Source organism: Pinus tabuliformis, chromosome J (assembly GCF_031772625.1).
Source record: "Pinus tabuliformis cultivar Carrire ecotype Pingquan chromosome J, CPIR1, whole genome shotgun sequence".
Classification (NCBI taxonomy): domain Eukaryota; kingdom Viridiplantae; phylum Streptophyta; class Pinopsida; order Pinales; family Pinaceae; genus Pinus; species Pinus tabuliformis.
Genome location: NC_142295.1, coordinates 1,129,930,656 through 1,129,951,653, shown reverse-complemented (window position 1 = coordinate 1,129,951,653; position 20,998 = coordinate 1,129,930,656). Strand labels below are relative to the sequence as shown.

Here is a 20,998-nt window from a genome sequence, read left to right as displayed (position 1 = left end):
AGTAAATGACAGAATGCTTACTGAGTTGGCAATAATTCTTATAGTTATTCAGAAACCTTTTTGTAAACCTTCAAATTGTCTGGGAAAAGTGTCCAATAAGTCAGTAAGTATACTACCATTTAGCTGACCCAGGTTTGAACCACAAACAGATTTGAATTAGAATTATATATAACCTTAACAGATCAAGCAAGCCTATTTACTTCTTGATGTGCAACACTTCAAATATCTGGTTCTCTGTAGATGTGGTCAAATATGACTGGATCAATACATCCCTTCATGACTATAGCTTTGTTCACTTTTGCAAAAGTTATCCAGGCCGTGAATTCCTTCACTGCGAAAGTTTCAGTGATAGAAGAACAGATTGTTATCTCTCTGCCAGGAAGGTAATGGCAACTTATACTATTAGTTGAACACTGTGCATCTTAAGTTGGAAAGTTGGCCCAAATAATTAGATTTGTATACAACATTCCAGCTGACCTAGTTTTCAATTACTAAACTAATATCCATATATTTATATAAAGAATGCCATGACATTTTTTAATTTGTATGCCTCTAAATATTTTCTCGCTCTAGTAAATGATGACTACACCAATACCATTTCTGCTTTATATGACTGTTACTTCCCACCTTTTTATGCTTGCTTATATAGTGACTTGTTTGAACATGAAAACTTCAGTCACATACACACGATTATTATCTAACCCTTTTTTTTCTTTATGTTTGATAGGCACAGCGGCACAAAGAATACAGGGACAAAATCCTTAAGAACTATCAGGTTGATCATGAATCTTATTTGCTATTTTTCACATGTTACTTTGGTTTAGCTAGTAATAAGTCTCTTGTATTTGAAAGGCTTGGCTTTTATAGAAGTTAAAGCTTTGGTTCTGATACTTGTCTTCTGAATTACACACCAGATACATGGATGAAAAACCTACATATTGTGAGATTAATAACACGAAAAGGTAATAAGAGTCACTAGGTAACTCAACTTAGTACTAGCCAATTAAGTTATAAGGTGCATTATAACTTAAGTTTATCATCAGAGTTATGTGGTTATAGAAGTTCAGTAGATAAATTACCCACATTTATGACTAAAAGAGAGATTCTCATAATGTATGAAATCACTCCAACAGCAATAAAGTTATTAGTCAGAATATTTCCTGTGCATATATTTTTACATATTTCCTACAGTGATATAAGAGTGAGAATACTTGAAGCACACTGGTAGTTCAGAAAACCAATTTTGAATAGAGAGAAGCTAAAGAGAAGTTTAAATGTTTCCCTGAGTTGGATATTGGCATTATTATTAGGCAAAAGTTATTTGCTGGAAAAGAAAGTCAAGGCAATGAACTTTTGTGAATAGAAAATATTTGCAAACTTTCAAAGAATTGAACAACCCATCATGTGTTGGAGTCACAGGGGAGAAGCTAGAAGTCTGACATCAATATGACCTTGCAGTATCAGCCATGGTCTGAAACAAAGAGCTGACAATTGCAATATGGATCAGCAGACCAATTATTACTTGCAAGGTAGGAGGAAACCTACCAAAATGCAATCACAGGCTTCCATTTACATGTGACATACAAATCTGATACATCATAGAAGGTGATGCAATCTAGACACAATTCATTCAGAGCCGTGTGGGTCCTAGCATATATCCATTTGTAATTTTCAAAAACAGACACAGAAAGCAAGAGCATAAATTTGCAGACAATATAGGCACAGGCTGCTATACAGTCTGGTACTGATTTTTTGGAAGATTAGTTTTTTGAAAAAGGCATGGCAACATTATTTTGTTCAGCATAAGCTCTAAGACGCCCAACAGAAATTTGGAGGTCACAGACATAGACATCCTAGCAGATATTTATTTTTTCTGAAGTTGCCCTACAAAAGACACATGATTCAAGGACTTTGACAAGCACAGATTTGAAGGTATATTTCTATCCTGATTTTCTTTTTTAAATGCAAGCAACAAACTCATCTATTGAAAAATTTAATGGACTTAACTTTCACACTTGGAAATCAAAGCTTCAACTTTGTTTAATGGAAGGAAGTCCATGAGAAGCATAAAGTTGTGTAGAAAAGAAACCCACAGGGGAAAGTAAGTTAGTTGAATGGTAGAATAAAGGCAATGGGACAATTGTCCTTATTCCTTTGGGATTGTCAAACACCCAGTCACAGCATCTGGATTTGAAGAAATCCAACAATGATATCTGGAAATCACTAGGAAAATTGTTTGGCAGTAACAAAATGCAAATTGTACATAAATAAGAATTCTTCAGTTTGCAAATATAATCTGATGAAAGTATGACACAGACTATGGAGACAATTTGAGGTTGTTGTTGTCACAATTAGCAGAAGTTGGAGTCAATGTAGAAGGCAGACACAAATACTGTAATATATTCATACATGTTAGCTTCTGGTTGCTCCAGAATTGTTTTCACCTATCAAGGGGAGCACTTCATGTGATGTGGAGGGCTTGTTGTCCACTAGCCCCTTTGTCGTATTTTGGTTGACTTACATCTGGAGAGCTTAGTGGGTGTATGGTTAACCTTGGGATTATTGCTAGGGGTGTGCATATCTTGATATGCTAGTTTGCACACATGAGGTGGCTTGACATATTCTACAAGCGTGCACTTGTCAAGGAGGATGGGCACTTGGGACATTTACAGTAGCCACCTTGGAGGAGGGTGTTATGCATTTGGAGGTTGGGCACGAAGTCCTTGGGGCATTGGATGTGCCTTGCACATATGTTGAGGAGCCTATTTTGGAGGATGCACCAACTTGCATAGAGGAGTGCTTGACATGTGGACATCTAGACTTGGAGGGTGCACCACCTTATCGAAGAGGCTTTAGTTTAGTCAACAGGAGTCTCAGCGATAACTCCACTTATTTATTTTGTTTTGGATGTGTTTTTTGTTTGTTTGGAACTTGGGTATTTTTTTTGAGAGGAATTCATATATGCAGTTGGTTCCTTCGATCTTGCACAAAGAGTTTCAGAAATTGACTTGAGTAATACCAAACTCTTTTTTACGTCAAAAATATGCAAAAAAAGGTAAAAAATTCTCCCACTTTGTGCCTAAAAATTCTCCCACCTCTTGCCTAAGAAAGAGATTTGATTTCACTAAAGAGAAAATAATTGTAGTACTAATTGACACATCAGATGAAGAGTGCAGGGTTTAATTAGAAAAATAGCCTACAAAGGCGCTTGAAGAAAATCATCAAGAAAGGCATAAACAAGAAGAAGAAGAAGCTAAACAAAATTCTCAAGAAGGGCATAAACAAGAAGAAGAAGCTAAGGCGCTAAATGCCTCAAAGGAACCATATGTTGAAGAGTCAAAGAAAGAAGAATTGAAAGCTAAGGTTGTTGTATATTGCTACCACCACCACTTAGAGAAACAATAGTCATGAAGGCAAGGGCATGAGCGACAACAAACTCAATATGGATCAACATGGAAACAAAAAGGAAACCAACATTGAAGGGCATGGAGGACTAAAATCAATGTATGAAGATATCAAAATAGCACAGTGAAGCCATGGATCCCAAGAAGAAGCCATAATCAAGATTGAGGAAAGGCCACAGTTGGATCCCATGTCCACATTTCACTAGGATGGATGGATGTTCATGCATGGTGCTAGTTGATTACAATGCTTAGTAGGTCATATTATATGGCTTCTCATGTTTCGAGGATCAATCTGCTAAAGGGATGGAATCTAAGTTACTTGAGGTAATATGGGGTACCTAGGGAGGTAACCAAAGGGATAATATATGTATTGTGCCCATATTAATGGAATAGGATAACTATGTAATTAAAAATAAATAATATAATAATAATGGGTATTTGGCATAGACCCCTATGAATATTCCTGAGAAAGTTTTAATACACATGAGTGTCATTGTATGAGCACATATTATGGAGTGATTCCTTCCATAAGGAGTATTTGATGATGTTACCCTGCTTTAAGGGTTCTTCTCTCTATATTTTTGTGTTGTTCATGGTTAATATTTTTGTATTTTTGGAGTGGGTTTATTTCTTAACTTCTATGGTTTATTTTAAGTTTAAGTTCTTTGCTTGAGATAATTGCATTACATTCTTTACACATTGAATTTACCCCTACAACATTAAAACATCATTACAACATCAATTATGTATAAAGAACACCTTTAGTAATGCAGCGGAATAGAAAAAGGAACATCAGAAGAAAAACATGCACATAAAGAGACACCAGAATTTGGTCGAAGACCAGGGTGAAACCCCACAAGGGGGAAAACCCATAAAAGTTGTTCTTCTATTAGATTGTCATCAATTGTTCAACAGAGCGATACAAGGTACAAATATCAACAGGTTGCCCAGGGCCTATACATATCTTGTTCACAACTTCGTTTGTGAACAAGATTCATCGATAATTCTGTTACGTATACTGTCATCAATAACCCGACATACTTGACATTATACAAATATCACCACTGCTGCTGGACTGAACTGAGAAGCCATATATATTACTGAACTGTGAAGCTAATGATGCCATATATATAACCTGAACTGATATACCGATCAAACAATACCCTGAACTATTATGTCACAGCGGTGCCATACATCTTACTACGATGCCAGAGATGTCATAAAACTGGATTATGATGCTTCAATAATGAAACTGTGCCAACACCATACATACATCATCAAAAGCATATATAATGCTGAGAAAGAAACTGTGCCAAACCTGATCATACTTATTGAAGTCGAGATCAACTACAGAGTGCCGAGACTAGCAGTGAACAATGGTGATGCATAGATTGCAGAGGAACCATACTTATTTGAGAGGCAATACATTTAACTTGAGGAAATCATACATACGATGGCAATTCTATTGCAGAGATGCTGATGTGAGATCAACCACCAAACGTAGAGAAGACAAATGCAGAGATGTCAAATAAGTCAATGTAGAGATGCCATTTCTGATTGCAGATGACTGTGTATTGATGTCATATCTATATCTGTGTATTGACTCCATATGCAAGTGAGTGTTGAGGCTTTGTATAACTCTGATGAACATGAATGTAAATGTCATACATACAATGCAAAGGATTTATATCAACAATATAGCAGTGAACCGAAATTTTCATGATTGCAAGGAAACAATGGCATACAAATTGTAACGATGCCAATTATATAGACAACTATAACAGGTCATACCTACTGTAACAATGCCCTGTCATATAACATATAAACAATTGTAATGATGCTAGTGTAAATTTTAAACTCAGAAAATATAGAGCGAGTCTACCTCTGAGATCGAATCATCATTGCAATGTCGTATGAAAACATGAATGAATCCCTGTAATGATCTCAGAGAATACGATATGCCACAGAGAGGTGAGTAGATAAACCTGAAGTCATAACCCTTGCGAAATGCTTTAGACCACAACCTAGTGATGCTGATGCCTATTCAAATGATGCGATTTGACTGAGATGAACCATCAACCAAAATGAGCCACGCTGGATCAAAATGCGAGTGCCAAAATTCATGTTGATCTTTCCACGGGAGATTCTTATCCGATTTGTCCTGTTGTTGCCCGAATTGTAGACCCAATGCGACAATGCTCATGGCAGGGGCTGTCACTTTGATCCCTGCCCACTCCATTTAAGCTATCTCCTAAGACAGGCTAAGGAGGGTAGTCCCTAAAGGCAAAATGATGAGGAACTTGTTGGAAACCAACAAGTTTAGGAGATACAAATGAATATCCTATGAACATGACTAAATTAGATGGCAAGTAAGATTGATAAGCACAAACAATCAGATTATTTAAGATATTTCAGTGATAGACCAGTGCCTTAGAATTAGGAAATACTTGCACAATGAAGATTAAATGCACCAAGTTACTGGATAGACAAATGCTGCAAGAATGAGATGCCAAATCTAACCTAAATGAAATGCTGGACCTACTCGTGGAATGCAAAGTCTTGGGTTATTTTTAGTTAGATGCCTATTCTAAGTGAGGGCCTTCACCTCAATTGTTTTGAAGCAAGTCTCGCATAGGGTTGTAGAAAGAATTCTAGGGGAAGGAGGCTAAGGCTTCATTAACGATACCTACTCTGGATTTCTAATGACCTAGATGCCTCCATTCTTACAAGGGATTGCCCACAAGAGAACTGCAAGGTCACCTGTTTTAACCTTGGTGCAAGGGCCAAGCGTCGCAAATTGGGAGAGAATGTGGCCTGAAATATCTATCAACCAAGCTTATGCTTGGAGGTAAATTTTTAATATGCACTTCTAATCTAGAATGAAGATGCAAATGATGACAAGATTAGCTTCAATGAGATACAATTACACTTCAATGTTTCAAATCACTTGTAACCAAGATCGTTAGATGTCACTCTTCAACACAAGATTACAAGTATGACAAATAAAACACTTCAAGATTATTTAATGAAGCAATGCTATTGTGCTTATTAGAATTCCCCTTACTTACAATGTAGCAATTGGGAACAGGAGGAACTTCAAGATTTTATAAGCACAATGAGATGATTATGACAATGATAGCAATATGTTCCTATCACTTATGTATGCTTATTAGAAGCTTTCTTTCACTTATTAGATTTGTAAATTTGACTCTAAGAAAATTACAAAATAACAAGAGAACAACTAAAAGCAACAAGATGAGATTGCTAACAGTGATGTTGGCAAATGAAATGCAGCAAAAGATTTCAAATATGCAAGATAGAAACACCTATGCAAATGAGATTGAATGAGAGAAAAGGTTAGAGACTAGACAAGCTATCCTCAAGCCAAGAGATAAACCAATTCAAGCACACCTTAGCACACAATGATTAGCTTAGGAGCAAGATGAATGCACCAGACCTTGAAAAATATCACTGTCAATTAGATCAGCCCACTGTCAACAAGAGATCAGTCATAAATGAAGGAGCAAAGGAACTAGAACAAATGTCAAAGCTTAGTGACCAATTCTAATGCTAAATGTATGTCAAAAATGCTCGTGTAATGCCACTGAAAAGCAAGATCAGACCTCTGCAAGTATCAGACCTCTGCAATAACCCAAGTCAGTCACAAATACAAGAGCACAAGAGCTAGAACAATGATTAAGCCTTTATAGTTAAGACTATTATTATTAGATTTTAGATTGATTATGTCACTGTATGTTTAACTTCAGATCTGATTATGTTATGACAGTCAACCAAGGATGGGTGAGAGGATCAAACAAACCAACAAAGGCCTAGCAGCCTCCCTCCAATCACTGCTATGTCAAATTAGGACACTGAAAGATAGTGTTTGGGTTCCAAAAAATGCAATGTAGCTCCTCCAAACACCTGCAACCAAAGAGATGTTAGCCCTAGACTATTTGTGACAATGCATTACACCGCCAATTTCTAGTGGCTAGGCTTTTTAGGGCTAGCGTCCAAGGCTAGAGGGCTAGTATAATGGATACAATGAATGCCAAGTCCTCACAACTTACTCTAAATGGATCTGAAGCCTTCAAAACAAATGATTAGGCACAAAGTAATAATTTCAAGGCTTCTATGGATCAGACCTTTGCAATGACAAAATTTGAATAAGGCAAGCCACTTCAAAACCCTTGCAAAAATTATTTTAGGTCTGCAACCACAAGAAGTTAATGCCAAAATCAATTTGCAATGAAATTTTCAAGTCTCCAAGGGCTGCGGCTAGATCTTGGAGGCCAAGATAGGGCTATTTAGCCCCTTAGGGTTGTGGCTAGGGCTACAAGCCCTCAAAACCCCCACGGCCAAGGCTTAGAGGTCTCTTAAGGCTTGTGACCATGTTTTTTAGGGCCTTTAGGGCTTGCGGCTAGCTTGAATAGGCGTTAACTCAGACCTTGAGCCTCTAACCCCTTGTCAATGAACCCGAGACAAGCAATCTGAGTTAGATTGAGTCACAAAAAATTATATGCAAACCCTTGAATGACGAATTCTTGAAGAAATTTTGATTTGCAATGGATACTAGCCCTCTAAAGGCTTGCGGCCTCCAAATATGGCTAAGCGTTGATGACCTAGAGGCTTGGAATGGTGAATCTAGGCCTCCTAGGGCTAGATTAAGGCCTAAAATCCTTGCGACCTTCTTCCTTGGGCTGGACGACTCCCTTGAAGTGTGATTCAACCCCTAAACCCTAGCCTGTATATTGGGTGATGGTTTTCTCCTTCCATAAACTAGAATTTGCCTTTGATCTTGTGATAAAACACTTGCAAAGTCACAAAAGGCTAGCCATCCTCCACTCTTTATAGATAAAATTTCAAATTTTAAAAATAAAATGCCTCAAATTATTTGCACTAGAAAAATAAAACATAAGGGTTAGTAAAATAATTTTACAAAACTATTTACAATATTCACAAGATGAAAATGACAAGCTCTAATAAGCGGATCTAGCTTTATTTGCACAATTGAATTAGAAAATAATTTGAGTGGAGAAAAGATTTCTTAATTTTATGCCATGGCCAAGCGTTGCACACAAATCATTAGATAAGACCTGGGAAATTTAACACGATGGGCTTTTAAACCTCTTGTCTCGGGATTTGGTTGGTCCAACCGAAGACTTCCCCTCACACCAACGATTTGAATATCAAATTATCTCTACACACTTGAAAATTGAAATGATGTTATTCGATCATAAGGGGCTAGATACACGTTAAAACCTTCAAGATCTAGAGATACCTGCTAGATTGAGTGAGTTAGAACGCTTTTCTAAGCCTAGTACCTAATGCAAGATACTTATGCAAATAGATAATCCAACCACTGGCAAATGAAATAATAACTTGTAACAAACAAAGTTAGTAACTTGCAATAATCTTAATAATACTTCAACGACAAGGACATCCATTTTAGGATGAGTAATTTATATATAAGAATATTTGAATACAAGTGAGATGATTGTGTTACAAATGAGAGTCTGCTTTATATACCTAGACAGGTACCCTTTCACGAACGGTCATGTCCTTAGGGACGTGCCTCTTGATTAACTAATTACGATTTAAATAACTATTCCTTATTATTATTTAATATTTATATTTTATTCATAACATTGTCGTCCTCTACAAAAAGCTTTGTCCTCAAGGCTTATTGTTGACAGGGCATAGCAACTGTTTCTTTTTCTTTTAATCTTTTCACATCTTTCAGAACTCTTCGAATTCTTGGAGTTGTCATCTTCATTGATACAAGATGATAGGATCCTTTAAGAGATAAACTAAACTATCGCATTGAGAAGGGATTTGACCATCCTAACTCAATCTTCTGTGGAATCTTGCGGTTATTGGAAACTTGAGATGGATTTTAATCACAAGATTGAACTATGGTGACATCGACGTTCTTGAGAACATAAATCACTTGTTTCTGGTTGAGATATTTGCTTTTATAATTTGGATGGAAATAAGGAGTTCTTGCGATGTGATCTCTCAATCTGTTTGTGGTAATTTCATGGTTTATTGAAGGAATCTGATTTCTTCAGGTCCAGAAGTCACTTGATTAATTGCGAAATCTTCACTTGAAATTTCCATTGCTTGGACTGCAACTTCTGAGTACATCTTCACTTCAACTGGTTTATTGTCTTTTTGAATTGTGATATTGATTGGATCGGTATTCATTCGCTTATCTTCAACTTGGACTTTTATGACTGGAGATTCCGATACTTCTTCTTGAGTAAGTTGTTCTAACTTGCCTTTTAGTGACTTCTTGTCATTTTTAAGCTTCTTTATTTGCACAAGAAGGTTTTGATTATGATTAAGTAGACATGAAAGTTTTTCGTTTTCTGAATTGTTGACTTTAGCCTTAATATCCTTCTCTTCCTCTTTTAAACTTTTGATTTGTTTTAGTAATTTTTTATTAAAGTTCTTTAAACATAAATTTTCCTCTTCTTGTTCTGATAAGTGCTTCTTGAGTTCCTTCTTTGTGATCTTAGTCTTCTTCACTTGTGCAAGTAATTTTTCAACATGCTCTTTGAGGCGAGAAATTTCTTCATCCCTTTCCATTACTTGTAATGCATATTGGCAAGATCTTTATATTCATGTTGTAACGCTTTCTTGTTTTGCCGAAGTTTGGCTATTTTGTCTTTCTCTTGATTTTCCAACTGCAATTTCTCGGTTTACTATATTATATCATTTTGTAGGAGTGACGATGGACATTCATCTTGCAATTTGGACTCTGTTTTTTCGTTTCCTTATTAAAATCTGCATGTTGTCGCTCAAATATTGCCATTAATTGTTCTATATCTCTTGCTATTGATTGTTTTTGTGCATCACTTAGAGATTCGACTAAGGTAAAAGTTTTGTAACATTGTGCAAACCGCATCTTGATTCCTGAATGACTCTTGACAATTAGAATATCCTTATGAACAAAAATGACATTTTGAAAAGAAATCGTTGTTCTTTATGGAAATCATCTTTTTACCACTTTTTTTCTTCTTTAGTGATCGACTCTATTTTACGTTCGTCGATAATATTGTCAACAATACTTTGACCAATATACTTTTTTTTTTGAATACCCTTTTATACTATTTATATAACTTTTTGTTTTTGTTTTTAATATACTTACTATTTCACCTTCACTTATGATTTACACAATTAGATTCAGACTCATTGTTTGACCACCTTATATTATAATCAAATACCTTGTTTAATGAAGACAACTTATAATGGAGAATTGGATTCCAATATTAAATCGTATTTTTTCGCTGGTTAAGTCACCCCTATTAAGCGCTTTCTTCCAAGTAATGAAACATAGGCAATAGGGTTGCATCGATGCTGAGTGGATGGAGCGTGATTGTATGGATGCTTTGTTTGCAAATATACGTAATTGTACGAACCCGTCTGATTGTCAGTCAACTTGCAGAGTGGTCTATTGCTGTACGAACGTGTTAGTTGTTTAATTGCAATGCAAAAAATGGTTGATGGAGACACTGGATGGTATATTGGTGGTCGTGGCCGCAGTGGATAGTTGCCGGACGAGAGAACGGGTGGTTGGCGGTGTGTGGCCACAGTGGAAGTGGTTGCAATCAGACGACGATGGTAGTGGTACTGCGACAGAGGCAGAAGTATAAGCCACGGGGTTTGATTGCATGTGAGTAGCGCAAGGGTGTGTGTGGCCAGGTGGTAGGTTGGGGAGTCGCTGAAAAACGATAGCCGGAAAGGCAGATGTGGTGTGGATGACAACAAGGGAGAAAACGATTGCGGTGATTCGACCAAATGGTTGAGTATGGCAGGTTGACAGCCACAATGTATTTTTTTCTTTTCTAAGGTGTTGTTTTTTAACATTTTTTGTAATATTGTTTTTTTAATACAACCTTGTATTTTTATAATTTTTTTTATAGTAATATTTTATTTTTATTTTTATTTAAGGTAACCATGGTTCGCGGTCATTGAGTGGCTGCTACGTCCATGGGCAGAAATCCACACAGATCCTTCAAAGGCGGTCTAATATATCGGGCCTAACCCCAAGGGCATCGAGGAGATTTGGCCTCTCGTGACTTCCCAATAGGCAAGGTACTTAGCAACGTGGGCTCGACCAATTGAGCTATACCTTGGGTCTTATAATAATATTTTATTTTATATTGATATTTTTTGTAATATTTTTTCTATTATCTCTTTGTTTTAATATTTTTTTTCCTATATTTTTTCTTCAATGGCCAAAGGCCTGGCAACGAATCCAATAGAATGGAGAACCTCCAATTATGTAGCAAAACGCTTGAATTGTGATGACAACAAGGTTGACAAATAGTTGATGGCCAAAAGTCGGATCAGAGTAGTTCTCCGTGCAACAGTGGAGTGACTAGAGGATTGAACAACTCTAATACCATTGTAACGAACAAAGTTCGTAATCTGCAATAATCTTCAGAATACTTTGAAGACAAGGACATCCTTGTAGGATAAGTAATTTATATATAAGAATATTTGAATACTGTTGAAAAATGTGTAGCTAGGTTTGGTCTTCATAAGTATGAAATGTATTCTTGTAAATTATAAAATGAAAAGAAATTATTGTTATTGGAGCATGGGTTTTATGCTGAATTTCTTTTATTTTATAGGTCAAGGACCCATTGAGTGCTTCTAGGGTTTGTCCTAGGTCTAAGAGTCATTGTCATATATTGAAGACCCTATGGGCACATTGTAACTTGTAAGGAAAAAATTGTTTTTGTCTTTAAAGTGTCAAAATGCCCTCTAAGATCAAGTCGGCCTACATGAAGAGCCACATCTACCCTTGAAGAAGCCTTTATATAGAGAGGAACTCGTCCTTCGTTATGATCACTCACTCAATTCTCATTCTATGCGAAGAAGAAGGACAGAGAAGAGGTCGAAGGAAGTCGAATTGCTTGGGCTAGTTCTCTCTCTCACGTGTAGGTCGAAGCTAGGGTTTTTCTGCGCAAGGGTCATCTCTAGTTCGATCTTGGAAGAAGGAGAAGAAAGAAGTCAAGCGAAGGTCACTTAGGGTATATCTCTAGCCCCAAGTCTCAATGAAAGACAAGCGGAGGGAAGAAGAGGCCATACGAAGAAGTTCATACTCTTCAAGAGGAGAAACAACAGTTGTAGCAGTTGCCGGGAGACAAAATTTTGGATCTGCAGTAGGAGGTCGAAGTTCTTGCAGTAGGAGGCCGAGTCGATCTTGATCTTGGAGGGTATTTGTCTGAGTCACTAGGTCATGGTATTCGTAAATTGAAGGATCTATAAGAAGGGAAAAGATTAAAGGGTTTTCCCCTCAAGAGGAGGGGTTTTGGCCCTAGCTTGCAACCTATATATTGTGTCGTTTTTCTTATTGTTTTGGAAGCTGTTTGATGTACTTCACATTATAATAATAAGGGTCAAAGCTGATAAGGAAAAAGGTAACACAAACAGTTATGAAGTTAAAGAGAATTAACACATTCATTGCCCTATTGAATTCTTAACATGGTATCAGAGCTAAGGTTATCTAAGGGCATCATAAAGATCTCCTTGACAGTGAAGAAGTTCATCATGGAGATTGCAAACCATCTCAAGAAATGTCTCAAGGAAGCATGGAGTCTCTTAGTTTCCTCAACAAAGGTATCAATCAAAGAAAAGAATGAAGGTTTCTTCTCGGCTCTCTTTGGCACATTCCAAGATGAAGAGATTTGGGTAATTGATAGTGGTGCATCAAGGCACATGAATGGCCACTCCAAACGATTGAAGACCTAATCAAAAGGAAAATCCACTTATTCAGTGGAACTTGGAGATAACAAGAGCTATCCCGTGAAAGGTATTGGATCAACCTCTATAAAGCTGGAAGATGGAAGCAACATTCACCTCAACAACATTCTATTTGTTCCAGGTTTGCACAAGAACTTACTTTCCATTTCAAGTTTAGAAGATAAGGGTGATAGAGTAGCCTTCATTGATGGAAAGGTCATTGTATGGAGTAAAGACTCAAGTATAGATCAAGCTAAAGTCATTGGCATTCGAGAAGGAAGACTCTGCGGACTAATGTCTCCTATGGCTCAAGCCCTAGTTCACATTGAAATTAGCCTGTGTGAACTCTAGCATAGAAGATTTGGTCATCTACATTTCAAAATCCTTCCAACTCTAAGTTCCATAGTAGATGGAATTCCTGATCTGAAGGAAGATCATGAAGGAGTATGTAAAGGATGTGCATTGGGTAAGAATACCAAGAGACCATTTGGAAGCAGTTCATTGTCAAAAGAAATCTTGGATCTCATTCACTTTGATGTATGTGGCCCTATGACTACTAAATCACTTGGAGGTCATCTATATTATGTCACATTTATAGATGATCATGCAAGAAAAACCTGGGTCTACATAATGAAAACCAAGGAAGAAGTATTTACAAAAATTCAAGAATTCAACGCTGAAGTGGAGAACCTTACAGAAAGAAGAATCAAGATACTAAGATCGGATAATGGAGGAGAATATACATCCAAAGAGATTATAACATTTTGTAAGGAGTCTGGGATTAAGAGGGAGCTGATAGTCCCATATAATCTTGAGCAAAATGGAGTTGGAGAATGGAAGAATAGATCCATTGAAGAAAGTGTAAAAGCAATGTTACACCATTAGGATCTACCTAAGTTTTTGTGGGGAGAAGCCATGAAGACAAATGTCTACATTTAGAATTGAAGTCCCCACAGATCTCTAGACAACAAAACTCTAGAAAAAGTGTTCACTGGAAAGAAGCCCTCTGTAGATCTCCGGATCTTTGGGTGTCCTGGATATATCCATATACCAAAGGACAAAGGAAAGAAGCTGGATCCTTCAAACATAAAGGGAACATTTGTTTGGGACAACAACACATCAAAAGCTTATACGATCTACATGAAAGATGGACATCACATAGAAGTCAGTCATGATGACATATTTGATGAAAGCATAGCATTCAAGAAATCAAAGGAAATTTCCATAGACTCTGATGATGAAGAGCTTCTAGTATTTGAGGAGGAAGTTGACAAGGTGAACGAAGAATCACACCATGAAGAAGAAGGTCCTAGTGAGCCTGTTCAACCTGTGGTCATCCTTGAAACAAGAAAAAGACCTAATTGGTTGAAATCTACTCTACTTGATGCAGAAGGTCATGAGGCAGCGAAAGGATCATTTAGAGAAAGCAAGAAACCCAAGAGATATTCTGGGTATGCTGCATACATGACAAAACTAATAGAAGCAGAACCATCCACTTTTGAAGAGGTTGTAAATAATCAGGAATGGAAAGATGCCATGAATGAAGAGTATCAATCTATAATGAAGAATGGAGTTTGGGAGATCGTACCTAGGCCCGAAGACAAATCTGTGGTTACTTCCAAGTGGATCTATAAGATCAAACATGCAGTAGATGGAATTATAGATAAGTATAAAACAAGATTTGTGGCTAGGGGCTTCTCTCAACTTGAAGGCATCGACTATGAAGAGACATTTGCTCTGACGACAGGATATATAACGATTCGATCATTAGTCTCTCTGGCAGCTTCGATGGGATGGAACATCTACCAAATGGATGTCAAGGCTGCGTTTCTGAATGGTACATTAGATGAAGAAGTCTATATAGAGCAACCCTTGGGATTCAAAGTTAAAGATAGGAAAGCATATGTTTGTAGATGAAAGAAAGTATTATATGGCCTCAAGCAAGCACCAAGGGTTGCTCTATATAGACTTCTTCATCTAGAATGGATGCATACCTGCAAAGAATAGGCTTCACAAAGAGTTCTGCTGATTCGAACCTGCGTATTAAGGTTGTAGATGGAGAACCTGTAATCATTCTTTTGTATGTAGATGATCTTCTCTTAACAGGTGTAGAAGGTCGAATTGAAGAATGTAAGAAGCAACTAGTAGCATAATTTGACATGAAGGATCTTGGGCTGATGCATTGCTATTTGGGATTAGAACTTTGGCAAAGGCCCTGATGAAGTTTATTTGGGTCAAGGAAAGGACGTGATCAAGATGCTGAAGAGGTTTGACATGATGGATTGCAAACCTATGACCACTCCGATGATCACAAACTTAAGGAGACTAAGGAGTTCATAATCAAGCCCTGTGGATGACATGATGGATTGCAAACCTATGACCACTCCGATGATCACAAACTTAAAGAGACTAAGGAGTTCAGAATCAAGCCCTGTGGATCCTTCCAAGTATAGGCAACTTATTGGCTCATTGATGTACTCGGTGAATACTCAACCAGACATATGCGTTGCAGTAAATGTTCTCGGCCAATTCCAAGAGCCAAAGCATGATCATTGGGTAGCAACAAAACATATTTTATGATAGCTGCGATGAACCATCCACTACTATCTAAAGTATGATAGAAGGAATGTTGTCCAACTGATTGGATATACAGATTCTGACTGGGGAGGTAGTGAGCAAGATGGAAGAAGCACTACAAGAGGATGTTTCAGTTTGGGACCTCCATGGTCTCATGGATGAGCAAATGCAAGACAGTTGCTTTGAGTAGTGCTGAGGTTGAATATATTGCAGCCTGTGAAGTAAGCAAAGAAGCAGTATGGTTGAGGAAGCTGCTATCTGACTTGTTTGAAGGACTGATGAACCATATAATGATACTTTGTGATAACACCAGTTGTATACGTTTGTCTGAAGATCCAAGGTTTCATGGAAAGACAAAGCATATAAATAACAAGTATCACTAGATTCGAGAGCTAGTGCAAAATGGTGTGCTGCAGCTACAGTTTATCTCCACTAATGAGTAGATAGGTGACATATTGACAAAGTCACTTCCGAACAAGGAGCTTGTGTACTTGAGAGACAAGCTTTGTTTGGTTGATGTATCCTCCCTAATTGAGAGGGAGAGATAGACACTACATTCTTGTCTTCACTTGGGAAGAAAGAATAGAGGAATGAGTAACCATTTGGCATTCAATACTCTTTGAGAATGTGGTAGGACATTCAAGACAAGGGTAGTCGTGGACCGATATTATTTGAGGACTAGCTATTCAAGATAAGAATAGTCCAAAGGTGGTCATACCACGTGAACACTCGGGTGGAGTATGTACCTTGAGAGAGAATGATTATGGTGTCTATAAATCGTTGGTCTCGCCCGCATTGTGCTGTGATCTCGTGGATAAGGCTGTTAGTCAAGGCCTTGCTATATGACAATGCTGGTTAAATATGATGCTAGACAGATGGGTTACCAATCCGACTCTTTTTACGAGATCTCTTCAGGTTGAGAATGACCATGTACCTCTTATGAATGCCTCCCTAGTTAAGAGGGAGTGTTGAAAAATGTGTAACTAGGTTTGGTCTTCATAAGTATGAAATGTATTCTTGTAAATTATAAAATGAAAAGAAATTATTATTATTGGAGCATGGGTTTCATGCTCAAGTTCTTTTATTTTATAGGTCAAGCACCCATTGAGTGCTTCTAGGGTTTGTCCTAGGTCTAAGAGTCATTGTCATATATTGAAGACCCTATGGGCACATTGTATCTTGTAAAGAAAAAATTGTTTTTGTCTTTAAAGTGTCAAAATGCCCTCCAAGATCAAGTCGACCTAGAAGCTGTCAAGTCGGCCTACATGAAGAGCCACGTCTACCCTTGAAGAAGCCTATAAATAGAGAGGAACTCGTCCTTCATTATTATCACTCACTCAACTCTCATTCTATGCGAAGAAGGATGATGAAGAGGTCGAAGGAAGTTGAAGTGCTTGGGCTAGTTCGCTCTCTCACATGCAAGTCAAAGCTAGGGTTTTTTTGCGCAAGGGTCATCTCTGGTTCGATCTTGTAAGAAGGAGAAGAAAGAATTCAAGCGAAGGTCACTTAGGGTATATCTCTAGCCCTAAGTCTCAAGGAAAGACAAGCGAAGGGAAGAAGAGGTCATACGAAGAAGATTCAAAGTCGTCAAGAGGAGCAACAACAGTTGCAGTAGTTATCGGGAGATAGAATTTCAGATCTACAGTAGGAGGTCGAAGTTCTTGCAGTAGGAGGCAGATTGATCTTGATCTTGGAGGGTATTTGTCTGAGTCACTAGGTCATGGTATTTGTCAATTGAAGGATCTATAAGAAGAGAAGAGATTAAAGGGTTTTTCCCTCAAGAGGAGGGGTTTTGGCCTTGGATTGCAGCCTATATATTGTGTCACTGTTCTTATTGTTTTGGTAGCTGTTTGATGTACTTCACATTATAATAATAAAGATCAAAGCTAATAAGGAAAAAGGTAAGACAAACAATGATCAAGTTAAAGAGAATTAACACATTCATTGCCCTAGTGAATTCTCAACAAATACAAGTGTGATGATTGTGTTACAAATGAGGGTCTGCTTTATATACCTAGGTAGCTACCTTTCATGACTAGTCATGTCCTTAGGGACATGCATCTTGATTAACTAATTTCTATTTAATTAACTATTCCTTACTATATTATATGTATTTATATTTTATTCATAACATAACTGAAGCAATTATATTCAGTAGAGCATTAGAGCACAATTCAGAGCACTACCACAAGAAGTAGAAAAACAACACCATTGCAAGATAAAACCCCAAAGTCTTTGATTTTATTAGTGCAAAAGAGAAATTACATCCAACAACTTCAAATGAGGAGCCTAATGCTTCCTTATATAGAAACAATGAGAGTTCTAGATCCCTCCAAGTGGGAAAACGACTAGTTTGACTTGATCCAAGGCTTTTATCTTTTCCAAACTAATTTTATTTGTTGATAACTGTTGCACAAATCTCCAAAAATTTTGACCCCTTGTGAAAATCGAACTTCTAGGTACACTTGGTCCTTTGGAGAATCATCAAAAATAGAATTGTCATAACTTGTGCAAAACAATTATTCACTTGGTCCAAAAAAATTCAATCCGCTAGAGAAATAGACTTTATTGGTCCAATAAATTTCTTGACTGGGAAATTCTGTGTTGGAAATGAGGCTCTTTATTTTTGACTTGATTTTTTTCTTTTGAAGCCTCAAATAATTTTTTTTTAATAATTTTTCCACTTGGAGAGAAATTAAATTTTTTTCTCTCATTTTATTTTTTTGGGACAATTTATGGCTAATTTATTTTTATTTTTGCCAAAAAATAAAGCAAAAGTCTCAGGAGGGGATTACACATACATTTTCTATCCTCTAAAATATTTTTGGGAATGGTGTCTAACTATGAGTAACCATCCACTAAAATATTTTTTACATCAAGATATTACAATAATCACCCATAGAAGGGGAATTTTACAATAGACACAACCTCTGAGACTCAACCAAATTCTGCGACACAAGACACATGATCTAGTATGATAAAAATACTCGGACTCGATAACACTAGGACTCACCTAAGACCTTATCAACGAGTTCCACCCTAGCTTTGGGGGATGCTTGGGAGAAAAACTCTGCTAATTATTTGTGTTTAGAAACACAAATAATTTAGGGAGGTTAAAAAACTCCCTAGAGTGAAACCCTTTGTTAAGAATCAAAGGCTTACCTAGGTGTTGTTACATGGCTTAATAGTCATACTAGAATCATTTTTACAATAATTTTGCAAAATTTGGGATTACAATGATGACAATGACTGAAAATTTGTATCCATTGCTCTGTACTTTGCTTCTTGGAACTGTTGACATGTACATGGTCAACAAGTCCAATTCGAGCCACAAAGTTATTATCTCAGAAGTTTGAGATCCCATCTGTTGAATGAGGGAGGGTTAAAGCAAAATCATAGTAATTCAAGAGCAAAACTCGTGAGCCATTACAGTTGTCCAAAACAGAGGGCAAAGGTTCTATAGAACCCATCCAAAATTTTTAGAGAGAACTATGCCTTTTTAAGGTGCAGTTGGAGATGAACCCAATTGGGTATTTATAGTAATTTCTATGAATGAATAGTCGTGCTTATTTGAACAAGCCGACCTTAATGATCATGGAGTTGACCTAAGCATGCTTGGAGGGAATTTTTTCCTATTTCAAAATTTGACTAATGAATCCAACTTCTTTTGATATGAATTTGATTGCTCAAGTTAAGTGATCTTCTTAGGGCTTAGGGTTTCTAAGGGAAATTTCTCCCTTAGCTGCCCCTAAATTTCAACATAAATCTTGGTATATAAGAAAGAATAGACCATCAAACTTTTGAAAATAAACCATTAAACTCAAAAGATACTAAAATATTCACAATGAACAACACCAAGGATATAGAGAGAAGAACCCTTAAGGTAGGCTGACACCATTAATTAGTTCTTATGGAAGATATCATCACTCCACAAGCCATGTTACTCATGTCTTAGTGGACAAAAAACCCAAAAGTAGAACTAGGTTTTAAAGTGCCCATACTTTGCAATGGAGCATTATGAATACTTTAATTATGGTTCGTTATTAACAATGTCTCATTTTTAGTGCAAATTCAGGTGTTGTTGCTATGTTTGGAATTCTACAAGGGAAAATTTCTAATTGTGATTGTGGTTGTTGGTAAGAGAGGTTCCCAATGTAGTTGTTGATTTTAGCAAGGACAAGATTGAGTGTGTATGTGGAGTTTGATGATTGTAGTATATAAGGGGGTGACTAGTGTAAGAGGACATGATTTTGTTGCGATGATGAGTGCTATTATACATGGTTGTATTTTGTAGGGGCCATTCAACCTCATGGTATCAATGGATTGCTAAAGATGGTTTATGGGAGGATTGCTTCAAAAGTATGAATATAACTTGAAGGTTATAATGTGAAAATCATATGAAGTAATGCATAAAGCGTTAAACTTAGAGAGTGAATATTGTGGAAGACCATCCACAAGAGATGGTGGAGAACCTTCTGCAACAAATGTACTTAGAGAAGATGTGGCAAAATAAGAAATAATAGTAAGAAAATAAATAAATACAGTGCATTAGTTACAAATGAGAGGGATATCCAAGGTTCGATTTCTAGGCAAATAGATTTGTCATATGTAGCATTGGCAATCGCAATCGTTGTGACTTTTGGTACATTGCATGAAGCAAAGAATATAAAAAAGTTATGTTTGTTGAATAGGGTGATCAGGCAACAAGTATTAGTAGCAATAACAAGAGAAGGAACAACAATAAAGTAGGGTGTAGTTTGAATCAGAAGATAATAAGAAACATTATAAGGAATGACAATGTTTTAATGTTTTGGTGTGGTAAGCAAGGGTACTATAATAAAAACTACATTGAAGCATAGCCCAAGAAGACATTGTGCAAGTTTTGTAGACTTGGAGATCACAATAATGATAATTGTCCTAAACATAGACTATAAAATTTTGGAATATGATACACAACATGTATTGCAAACTGCTACAAGCAAAGAAGACAAAGTTCCCTGAACTAGAAATAGAAAAGTCTCAATTAAATAAATACAAGTAAGTAATTATGATTTACGAATGGAGATAATCAGACTTACAACCACGAGGTTGGAAGGTATAAATGTAGTTGGATACATGGCATATTCCTAATGTCTTTGTAAAGCACTATATTAAAAATGAAAGTCTAAGTGCAAGGATTAAATAATAGAAGCAATTTCAAATGGTTGACTCAGTTTTGAGTTCCACATTTTTTACCCATGGATGTTGCCAATAGTAGTGCA

At 36.8% G+C, this 20,998-nt stretch overlaps 1 protein-coding gene across 2 annotated transcripts in view; it reads left to right on the top strand.

Annotated features, from left to right (window-relative positions):
* Positions 1–20,998, top strand: part of LOC149231052 (2-oxoglutarate and iron-dependent oxygenase domain-containing protein CP2-like) — a 172,399-nt gene that overhangs the window by 30,810 nt on the left and 120,591 nt on the right. The window contains exon 3 of one of the 2 annotated variants that reach the window (XM_089379103.1): positions 728–775. The exons of the other annotated variant lie outside the window; for it this stretch is intronic. Within the exon in view, the coding sequence (XP_089235229.1) occupies positions 728–775 (48 nt within the window). The remainder of the gene's footprint in view (positions 1–727; positions 776–20,998) is intronic. 2 annotated transcript variants of the gene reach the window in all.